Source organism: Gnatocerus cornutus, chromosome 5 (genome assembly GCF_029298725.1).
Source record: "Gnatocerus cornutus isolate USDA-ARS CGAHR chromosome 5, icGnaCorn1.1, whole genome shotgun sequence".
NCBI lineage: Eukaryota > Metazoa > Arthropoda > Insecta > Coleoptera > Tenebrionidae > Gnatocerus > Gnatocerus cornutus.
In genome coordinates, this window is record NC_142237.1 from 18946778 (window position 1) to 18958327 (window position 11550).

Below are 11550 nucleotides of genomic sequence, written 5' to 3' on the forward strand. Positions count from 1 at the left end.
AGATAACCTATCAATTTTTTTGTTATCAAGGTGTTGACAATGCGCCATTACCATTCGCGAATTTTGCACAACAGCCAATTAAAGTCACTTTTATCTCCAACAAAAGGAACTCCCGAAAAACGCCCGCGGGCGCATTTGGAAGTCATCTTACCGAAAAACATGGAACTGAACAAAGCGACAAGTTGCCGACAAGTCAATTTAATAAATTCACGTGCGGAGAATTCCGAGTTGTCATTTTCCAGAGGCTGCAGTTAACATCTCGGAAAAAATAAGACGGAAAATGATAACAGCCGAGGCGTGATTGATGGATTTCAAATATCCAATGAATATTTATAATAGAGATTAGTTTCCAGCTCTTTTGTGTAACACGAAACGCGCGTTTTTTGCGAATTAACCAATTGGAAAGTCGCGATTTTGTTAACAGCGGTTACAAGACTTCGTCGCAATAAACGTTGAAGGACGAGTGGGTTTAGGGCTGTAGAAACTTAACGTCTATACGATATCTATTGTTGGAAGGTTCAATGTTTTGGCCGTAATTATGCGAACTGGAATTAACATTTTAGAGGTTGTTGTCGCTCCTATTCGTTTTGATACCAAGGAAGTCCAACTTTGACATTTGGTTCCGAATGAAAATAACACGAACTGACACACTTACATAATTCGAGGAGCCTAGAAATTGCTGTATTATTGGGTGGATTTTCCGTGCCATCAATTTGGTGTTTTATCAAGAAAAGCGTTTTGACAATTACCTTGTTTTTCGCGTCAACATGTCCGGAATAACATGAGGTTATCATATCAATGACACAATGATATGGCGAACATGTATAGCAATCATGGTCTCGTCAAAACTTTTGCGACGAAAATGTACCATGGATGCCCACGAAACTTGTTAGACAAGTTATGTCTATGGCCATGAATATGCAAGCTATTCGTCGGAACGTAATTATCAAAGACAAGGCGACAGCTGGTGGAAAAAGAAGACACTAGACTATCGCAACTAACATGTAAACGCACTACAAGCGTTTAATTACCTCAACAATGGTTAAGACGAGGTATTGTTGTCGGTTTACAGAATTTTTCGTTGTAAAATCGCCAATTCGTGCCGATTAATCTGTATTTCGTTACGCTGTGAAGCATGAGATTTGTGTCAGCCTGGAAGAAAAAACGGATACCTCTAGACATGGCTCATAATCAATCCTGTTATAACATGAATAATGATGGGCTCATTAATCTTGGATTTAACAGGTTTCTGATAAATTTTCTTTTAATGTGTGAATTTTTCGAGGTACTACTCTCACGATAATTAATTCTATCATAATTACAATTATCACGAAGTAGAAAGTTTGTTTATTTAACGTAACGCACGTATCTAATGCGTTGAATAAATTCTTTATGCTGCCTGAACTCTGTCAATAATTGATACGATTGTGATGGATTTTGGGTAAACAAGACGTGTGATAATACAACAGGAGCGATTTTTCGCCGTTTTATGGGCGTGGATCGCTGTGTTGATAGTTTTAATATTGTAAACATTTTCAAGGATCGAGTGGGATTGCAATTTTTATGTTGGTAGCACTTTCTTTCCCTGTCTGTTGATATTGACGTTAAAGTGATAAAAGACTACAGATTTCAATTATAGTTTTAAATGTTGGTAGTACTGAGAATCTCGAGAGACGAATAAATCCGAAAAACTCAATATTAGTCCTGGAAATTGACGGCCAATTGATCCTGGAGAGTTTTACAAAATCGCAGAAAACTCCAGAAAATTCAATAGCTTTTTAAGAACTCTAGAAAAACGAAAGAAACGAAGAAAGTTGTAGCAACTTGTAGAGAATCCTGGAGAGTCGAGAAGAATCGTGGACATAAACTGACAACATTCGGGGAATTTTAGAAAATCGCATAAAACTACAGAGAATCCTGAAGAATCCGAGAAGAACCAAGAAGGTACAAGAGTATTCTAGAAAATCGAATGAATACAAATAAATAAAAATGTTTAATGTCCAATAAATAAATCTCTGAAAATCCAGAAAGAGTTTGAATGAACAAAAAATTCTGGAGGGGCCTGGCGAATTTTACTAAATCTTAAAGAAGAACCTTAAAGAACTCAATAAATGCAAAGAAAATCATAGAAAATTTTAGAAAACCTCGAAAAAATTTAAAAAGTTTAAATGAAGTCTTGAAAACTGAAAGTAAAATAATATTAAATTATTCAAAATTGAAAGGATTTTTAGAATTGTTCAGAATCCGGGAGAGGTCGGGTGAATTTTGGAAAGTTTCGGAGTCTAATAATAGGACTAAAAAAGAAAGAAATGGCAGATGAAACATTGTTCTTTCCTTAATTGAGTGGCATTTTTCCTGTCATTTTTTCTCCTACTTCCATTTAAAACCACAACTCATGTATGACTAGACGAAATCCCGTACCATAAATTATTAATGTTTTGTTATTTCGCGCTCAAAGGTCGAACCAATTAAAGTTTTAATTGGCAATTTTTCGTGAGTAAACCCGACTCGAACTATGCATTTGTAAATAAATCATTCTCAGTTTTATTTATGAAATTGATATAAAATCGCGCCGAGAAAACCGACAAAGAATTGTGGTGGGTAGCGAAAGTTGTGGGTTCTCATATCCATGTATTTTTAGCTGCCATTAATGATTCATAAATATGACGTGGCAATATTTTCACGATGGGGTTGAGTTGCAGTTTTATTGATCAAATCGATCAAGAAACTCTCAGCGGTGCTTGGTAATAAAACTGCGTAATTGGCTGTTTATAATTTTATTCTGATTAAGTTGCGACGTGCCTTCGCGTTTCCGCAGCCCACTCCGAGCACAAATTTGCTATCAAGTCTCTGGGCGTTAATGAATTCAAGTAATAAATTAAATGATGTAAAAATGATCGTATCGAAATAATGTAAAAATAAATTGGACGGAAGTGCGCTAATTTAAAAACTTATTAGAAAAAAGCAGCTAAAAGATGTCGGCTGCGAAAAAATGTCGTCAGGTATTTCCTCCGGTTTAATGAAGAGACAAGTTGAGCAACTAAAAGTCCCTGAAAAATCAAAGCAAATCGTTTTTATGACCGTAATCTATTTTAGTTCTGCGGTGAAATTCGTTTTGATTTTACGAGCACGTCTCAGCTGTGATGTTGAGCCGCGACCTACCACAATCTAGGTGGCTCAACGATGCGTGGGAGGCGGCGGGTGCGTCGGTGGCGGCGCACGCGCAAAACGCCTGTTGCGTGCCGACGTCGAGACGCCTTCACTCTCGAGTATTGATTGTCATTTTTCAAGAACGGCGGGGCCGTCGGCGGCGTCTCAAAAATCGATGTGGGAACGAAATTGTCTAGCAAGGACGTTTAGATTACGGTCCTGGGGGAAGGAATGAAGAAATTGGATAAGTGTCCAGATCAAACGAAGGTTAAAAAGAAGAGAATTTTTAATTAGTCGGGTTCTTTTCCATGCTTTCGAGGAGTTGTTGATGGGAAATGCTCGAGTATTGTTGGCGATTCGAAACAAAAACAAGCCACAAAAGCGTCTCACTATTAACAAGCTGAGTTTCTAATACCTATTCATTGTCAAGTGCGCGTGACGTCATAAGCATGTAATACTACTCCTATTGTGTAGACAACACAGAATACCACAGTAATTTTGTTACACTTTACGGTTCCACGCGATTGTTGTTTCACCGAAAATTCAAGGTGGATTTGGTGGTTCGAGGCTGCGCCATGTTCGCAGCCTTTCTCTTGCGGTTGCCGCAAATTCAAAAAAACAGGAAGGAAAATTTGCGAAATATTCGACAAAAGACGGAGCCGCTTCCTGACACGTCATTATTCAAACATTATATTTATTTGTTCTACATTTCACTATCTACACTTTTTTCCGTAAATCACATTTATTGACTGATTACTGATTAACCAACATAGATCGAAGTAGGCTCTGGAATTTAAACGCTGTTGGTAGCTCTGCCTGTCAAAACTTCTAATATCAATGACAATGGTACCAACAGTAATACAATTTTTGCAACTGGTACTTTAGAATTTGCTTTTATGGAGAATTTCTTGGAATTGTGTTGATTTTGTGACGTTTTCTGACTGAATTTTTGTTTCAGACTCGGTCCGTGTGAGCTACAGGACCCGGTGTGGGCTAAGATGAGCGCCTTGGCCACCGGTGTCAACAAGAAAAGGAAAAAATCTGAGACCAAACCTCAGGCGCAAATGTAAGTAGCCTTTTTCCCCGTAAATCTCGCGCTTGAAAGCTAACGCTGACGAAGAAATTTTCTCGTATGTGCGAAGTAGAAATCTTGACAAAGCAGATAGCACAATCCGCATCTTCTAAGAATCTGGAAACCGATAGGAAGTGCTTAACTGCACAATAGACGAGCGCAATAGAGTTTTGCTTTTATCAGCATCGCATTATTCTTTTCGAGTTGATGTAAAGTGGTGAAGAAGTCCTCGATGGTCGTGCTCGTGGGTTTCATAATAGTAATTGCTTCTGTATTTAACAATAACAATAAATATGTAGTGTAATAATGATATCTGGATTTCCCATGTATACACGAAATGTGGGTCAGGTTACGTTGCATGTTGTCATTTATACTGGATATTTTATACAACGTGCGGCGATGTGTAGTTAACATGATGCAATCTAATTATTAGTCAGAGCGACGTTTTGGGTTGTTGTAAGAAATTCTAGTAATTTTCGACAACTGACTATATCGTGACGTCGGAAAATGATGATGAAGCACAAAATCGAGAAAAATGTGAACAGGTGTTCTGCTTGTATTGCAGGAACGCTTTCAAGATGGCGTGAACCTTCATAACCTCGAGGATTCTTAGGTTGGTAGCAGCTTTGAGGGCTTTGGGTTAGCAAGATAACGATATTCACATTCCTTCGAAAGTTGATACTCTTAGTAATCGCTTCCCCACCATGTGCTTTATTTTTCTGTGTTGAAACATGCTGAGCAAGCTTTTTCCGTGTAACCGTTCTGTGTATTAATCAGAACAGCAGTAACAAATTGCGGTGTTAACGCGTAGGTCCCGATAAAAATGAGTGATTCTGACTTTTCTTGTTCCAGTAACAAATGCAACAATGAGAAACGGCGCCGAGAGCAAGAGAACATCTACATAGAAGAGCTGGCAGAGCTAATATCCGCCAATTTCGCGGACATGAGCTCGTTGTCAGTGAAGCCGGACAAGTGCGCTATCCTTCAAGAAACTGTTAACCAGATTCGAAGCATCAAACAGCGAGAGTCCGCTTCTCAATCTAGAGACCCCGTTCAGCAAGGGGAGGTTTCTTCGTCGCGACCGATTATCCTATCGAACGAAGTCTACGGTCCTTTACTTCTAGAAGCTCTCGAAGGTTTCCTCTTCGTGGTGAACACGGAAGGCAAAGTCGAGCACGTTACCGAGAACGTTTCGAATTACATCAAGTACACCAGAGAGGACATCTTCGGGAATAGTATCTACAACTTCATCCATCTGGGTGACCACGCGCGTTTCAGCAGCACGTTAATGCCGATGACCATCGGTTGGGACAGCGACACGAATCCGACACGATCGCGATCTTTTAGTGCGCGGTTCCTGGTCAAACCTCCGGACGACCAAGAAGAATCCGTCGAGGAGAAAACCACACGCGACAACATCTACCAGGTGATGCACATCTCCAGCACCCAGCTGAGGGACCCATCGGAAAACGAAGAGGATCAACAGCAAAAACGCAACGACAAAGACAAAGACGGGCCGTATCTTTTGTGCGTGGCTAGTCGCGTTACTCAGAGGGAGAAAATCCCGACGATTGTCGAACAGTTCACCACCAAATTAGACACCTCGGGTAAAATCATCGCCGTTGATACGACAGGACTATCGCCGTTTTATACGCAAAATATCACTAAAGAGTTCTTTAATCGGCCGCTCAGGGATTTGGTGCCCCAATCGGATCTACATAAACTTAACGGGCTTCTTAAAGACTGTATTAATGTGGGACACGCGCAGAGTCAGCTGTACAAACTGCAAATTAGTTCAGACAGATTTTTGACAGTGCAAACCAAAACGAAACTTTTCAAAGGAGGTCCGTCTGATCCTGAATTCATCATGGCCACGCACTCTGTACTGAGGTAAGAACGACCGTTCGAGCCTTTTTGGGGTAAATCGACAATGTTTGACCGCATTCTTTGGCGATAATGACGCATCTTCCTTTGTTGTCAATACGACAAACATTCCCCAAATTTCGTCTTATCTATGCTAACAAAATCATTGATAACACTGCAATAATTACAGCCGAATTTTGACCGCCTGCAGCTCGAAGAATGCAAGCTATTTGGTTCAAAATCGTTGCATTATATTTACTTTGTTTGTCAATCTTTTAAGGTAACGATAATAACAACTAGCAATTTTATTGTCACGCTTAAGCAACATTAGGTTTGTTTGAAAACTTTGTGCTATACGGTTGTTATTGCTATCGTTTTAATAACAACTCCTGGTATTTTATTTTATCGCACGTGTTATTGTTATAGTCGAAAGTCTGATGACAAGGCTACCACAAAGTCGCTAATGAGTTTGGCGCTTAACGCCCTATTTTAAAACTATAAAAAGCCACTTTCTTCTGGGCGTGGTTGATGTTGGGTGTGTGCTTTGATCGTTTGGGTAAAACACTAATAAAATTGAGGTAATTATTGTACCGACTGGGATCATCGCAGTAAATTATCGGAGGCAAATTAAAGGTAGTGGGAATGCATCGATTTGCCACAAATAACACCTCCAAGTGTCTCAAAAATTGCGACAGGAGGCTATAGAAATTGACTTTAGTTGGCACCACTGCCGTCGCTTTTACATTTTTAGGTTAAGATGATGATATGATTGGCGTTTTGTGATATCTGCTCTCGGTCATGTGAATTTCGAAAAGACAGCGTCACTTCGTCTGAGTCGAACCCGAAAATAGCTTTCTTTCTTTTTTGCAGCGACTTCGACGCGATCGGCCCATCGGACCCGGGAGGCGGCGGCACGAGTGGCGTCGGCGGCCCCCTGATGACGAGCGTGGTGAATGGCGCCCGTAACGGCACAGCCCCCATGAACACCGCTCCTGACGTATCTGTATCCAATGCCCTGATGAATTCCGGTAACACTGCCTCTTTCTCAACGTATACGTTAGAGCCGGACTTTTCTTTCGACATTTTCCCTTCGTCGACTTTCGAGTTGGAGACGTCTGCTTGGACGGAAACACGGCCGGAGTCGAGGCAGAGTGGAACTCCTGTGTCTACTCCGACGCCGAGGCCTCCTAGTAATCCTGCGTATAGTCCTGCGACCACAGTGGCGCAGAGTCCTTTGGCGTCGTTTGTTACCCAACCCAGTCCGTCGACTCCTGCAGCTCCCAATCCCTATACTAGCACTTTCCCCTTTAGCCCGTTACCGGAGCAGAATTACAATGTCGAAGAACCGAAAGATACCAAAGCTAATGTTTTGGACGAGGCGTCCACCATGATGGCCGAGTCCGGTAGATTAAGAAATTTGTTGACTAAGCCGCCGACCGTCGCTGATTCTTCGGCGAATAACAACGACGGGAGGAACAAACATACGATTTTGAAGTGTCTGTTGAATCAGCAGGACGAAGATGATAATAGGAGTGATAATAGGACGAGTCCCAGGGCCGGGCTTGTTAATAGAGGACCAGTTGCTGGACCTTCAGAGTTACCGAAGACATCCACAGAAAATCAGATGTTGTTACAGGTGAGTTGGCAACACACAATACTTCGAGATGTACGAAAGAGGCGCTCGTTATCTTATCTGTCAATGTTCTCGACTTGAACCGCGTTTGTGTATTGACGTCTAATATTAGAAGCAAAAACTGATAAGTCGTAGCCGCAAAAGACTCAATCGGACGGGTCCAAAATCCGTCAGAGGAGGCGTGGGATTTTTAGCACATTCATTATAAATTTTTTTTCTTTCGAGGTTCTAAAGTAAAATTCAATGTTTTTAGCTCAAAAAAAAGGTTCTCAAATACAGTTTTCGATGTTTTCAAACTCAGAAAAAAATTCCTTCTGATTTTTAGATTCGTAGATTTTGAAACTCCAGTCTTCGATTTTTTTTTGTTTTTAAATCCGTTGTTTTTATAGTTTTTCCTTATCGAATTATCCTCATTTTTAGATTTTCTCATTGTTCAATTTTCCCATGGGATCGTTTGATTTTTTTGCTTCTAAAGCTCTCAAATATCGAGTTTTTAACACATTTACCTTCTGAATCATGTATTCTCAGTCCCTCCGATTGTTAAATTTTACATTTTTTATTCCTCGACTCTCGCATTCTCGTATGCTAAAAAGGTCAATTTTTTGAGATTGTTTGATAATCAAAATTGAAAATGTTATTTTGAGCATCAGTTTATCTCGATTTTGTCATTCCTGGGGCGTAAGAACTTCAATTTGAGAACTCAGAGTTATCAACAGACTTCGAATTCCAACGCTAATGACAATGACGTCAAACTGAAATAGAGAAGTTGCTTGAGTTTTCGCAATTTTTATCGCCTGCCGTTGTTGTATTCTTTCATCGCACCAACAACTGTTATCAAATATGATTCATGGTACTAATTCTGGTAAACACGTTTCAAAGGCACGCAAAAGAAAGTCCAAATACGCCTGTAATACAGCAATTAAATTCTCATCATTTGCCGGACGCCAAAGATTGATGGTATTGTGTTCTTATCTATCGTAAGGTTATCTCGAAAGATTTTTACAAATTGTAAATACCTTTGATAGTGTTTTGTGTCTGAAATTTCCAATTTCATTCAATCATGAGAACCGAATGTGGCTCCTTATCCGCGAACGCGAAATTGGAGTCACGTTTTGCTAATTGTAGGTATTTTAGTTTTCAGTGCTATCGAACAGTTATTATGTAATTTAGGTCATTGATGAGTCAATGACAGGAAGTAACTACTTCTCTCTGTTAAATAAACAATAAATACTTTCCTAAAATGGTGAATACATATCGGAGACGTGCTGGCGAGTTGTTTTTGGTTGTTGTAATTTTTCAGTTCTGTGAAAGTTGGAAATGTGGCGAAACCCCGGGATTTTTTACCTGGCTTTCGGTGCCCTTTTCTGCCTGCTATTGTAAAATCCCCGGCAATTCTCAAATACAGTTACTACATGCACAATACAGAATATCTGGTGTTCTGTTGTCGTCGTCTCCCCATCTCTGTCGCTCACGCAGCGCACGTCTCATTTTGTGTACTCAAGTACAAAATATTATCAGATATACTTTTCTCGGTTGGCAGTTCCTCAATGCGATAAAGCATTTACCTAACCGGCAGAGAAGCAGCAAGAGCGTTCAGTTTGTGCGTGTGACTAATGGTCATTTCGACCATGTTAGCTGTGAGTTTAGTTTGAAACTTTGATGGATATAATTTTTTGTCGTGACTCATTCTTTTTCTGTTTGTTTAGTTGTTGAACGACAGAAGCGACGACGACGATAATCTCGAAGCCAGAGCTGGCGTTCGGAAGAAAAGCGAACTCCTGCATCAGTTACTAAAAACCGAAAGCAGAGATAACGAAGACGAGAAGAAGAGCGACATTCAGACGAGCGAAGATTCGTTATTGCGGAGTTTGGGGTTCTCTAACTCGCCCTCGTCGCCGAACGGCGAGCCCGGGAGGACCAGGAAGAGGCCCAGCGATGACAGGGACGACCCCATCGCCAACAAACGACCCTCCGACGGCTCTCAGGTACGCAACACGTGTTTTCATACATTAAACATGCGTGATGCGTCATACGCCTCCATCTGTTTTGATGAATCGCGTTTTTGTAGGTGTCGTCAACGGGCACGGGAACCGGTAGCAAGCTCTGCGAGAAGAACAAGATGTTGGCTTCTCTGCTGGCGAAGCAACCCAATAACCAACAGCCCATCCCTCACATACCCTCGAGCGTCTTGTCGGCGACGCCCCAAGACGGTCTCCCTCGGATCTCATTACCCGACACTGTAAAGACGAGCAAACCTATGCCAACGCGTTCCACTACCTCCGCTACACCACAAAGGACTGTTGTGAAAAATGCTGTGCCGGACATGTCGCGAATGAACACTCGACAACCAAACACAAACTACCTCAATACAATGCTAACACATACGAACAGTATCCATCATCAACGAACGAATAATCAGATGGGGCAAGTTGAATCGGGCTCGTACACGTCACCTACTAGTTCTAGTGCTGAAGGGAACATGGACGCTCAAATGTGGGGTGATAATAACAATGTGTCCGCGAACGATCCGCTTCTCTCGGATATCTTAGATCAAGTCATGGACATCGTGCCGGACGAAATCGGGCGAGCTTTCTCGCACGGGGAAGGACAACAACAAAGCAACTTCCAGAACGAGTTGAGCGAGAAAATGGCGATTAACATCATCCAGAAGTCGCTGATGCAGTGCGAGTCGGCGGTGAAGAGTCCTTCATCGCCGACTATAACTTTGCCGGGGACTCCACCGGCGTACAACCCTGCCACGGTACGTAATTTTGCTTTTTCTCAAACGTCAATTACTGTTGCCTGTTGCAGATGACGACGCAGAACAGCCAAATGCGCCCCTTTCAGCCCCCGCCGAACTACCCCCAGTCCGGTTTCATCTCCAAACAGCGCCTCCCAGTGCGCCCGGGCGCCCCTCAATACGCAGTGGCTAGCAATAACCAACTTCTCATCCAACGTAAACAACAAGAAGAGCGACGCCGTCTTCTTCAACAGCAACAACAGCAGGAACTCCTCATTCCGTCCAACGCTACGACAGGTGAACTTGGCTCAATCCAAAATATCGACAACCTTCTCAACAGTACAGTAGCCCCCAATGTATCCCTACAAAGATCAGCCAGCTTGCCAGAGTCTCAACTTTCTCCGAATTACGGCGGCCAGATGAATCAACAGAACCAGAGAATCAACAGCCAACAGCCGTATTCGCCCCATTCTCAGTTGGTTTCGCCGATCGGGCAACAGTCGGGATTTCCACAGAACTCGGCTAATTACCAACAAGCTGCAGCGAGACTGTCGCCACAGTTTAACCAGCAGATGTCGTTAAGACAGGCGTATCCGCAAGGGAACCCACAGGGACAGAACTGGCAACAGAATTCCGCGAGACTTAGCATGCAGAATCCGATGTTGAACGCCCAGCTCACTGTAAGTTGTCTCGCTAAGAATCACTAACAGTGCTTTTGTTACAAAGTCCACGTAGCTTTGCGTGTTTTCTGTAGACTCGACACTCTAACACCCATTTACACCGTAGGGCAACTATATGTCAAGGGGGCCTAACGGTCGAAATTTTCAGAGAACACCTAACCAACCTCAACAAGGTCCACCTCAGCAACCAGCACAGCAGCAAAGATCTATAAACAGTCCCGGAACGGTGACGTCGCGGCACTCACCTTACCAACAGGACGCTTTTCCTCCGCCGAGTTCCCCCAATTCTGCCGCATTTAACCACAACCAGAATCAGTACCTGAGGCTACAGCGCGCCAACAGCGTGCCCACTGCCACAACCCAGTTGCCAGGTATGCTATCACAGTTTATATCTCGACACCACTGAAGACCA

At 42.2% G+C, this 11550-nt stretch overlaps 1 protein-coding gene across 8 annotated transcripts in view; it reads left to right on the forward strand.

Moving 5' to 3' along the window:
- tai (basic helix-loop-helix family member taiman) overlaps nucleotides 1-11550 on the forward strand; it is a 61877-nt gene that overhangs the window by 46639 nt on the left and 3688 nt on the right. For 7 of the 8 annotated variants that reach the window (XM_088036339.1, XM_088036342.1, XM_088036341.1 and 4 more), the window contains exons 2-8: nucleotides 4109-4216; nucleotides 5075-6112; nucleotides 6956-7721; nucleotides 9425-9703; nucleotides 9787-10479; nucleotides 10530-11138; nucleotides 11245-11509. In XM_088036339.1, the coding sequence (XP_087892465.1) occupies nucleotides 4109-4216; nucleotides 5075-6112; nucleotides 6956-7721; nucleotides 9425-9703; nucleotides 9787-10479; nucleotides 10530-11138; nucleotides 11245-11509 (3758 nt within the window). The remainder of the gene's footprint in view (nucleotides 1-4108; nucleotides 4217-5074; nucleotides 6113-6955; nucleotides 7722-9424; nucleotides 9704-9786; nucleotides 10480-10529; nucleotides 11139-11244; nucleotides 11510-11550) is intronic. The other variant, XM_088036340.1, reaches the window with a different exon arrangement.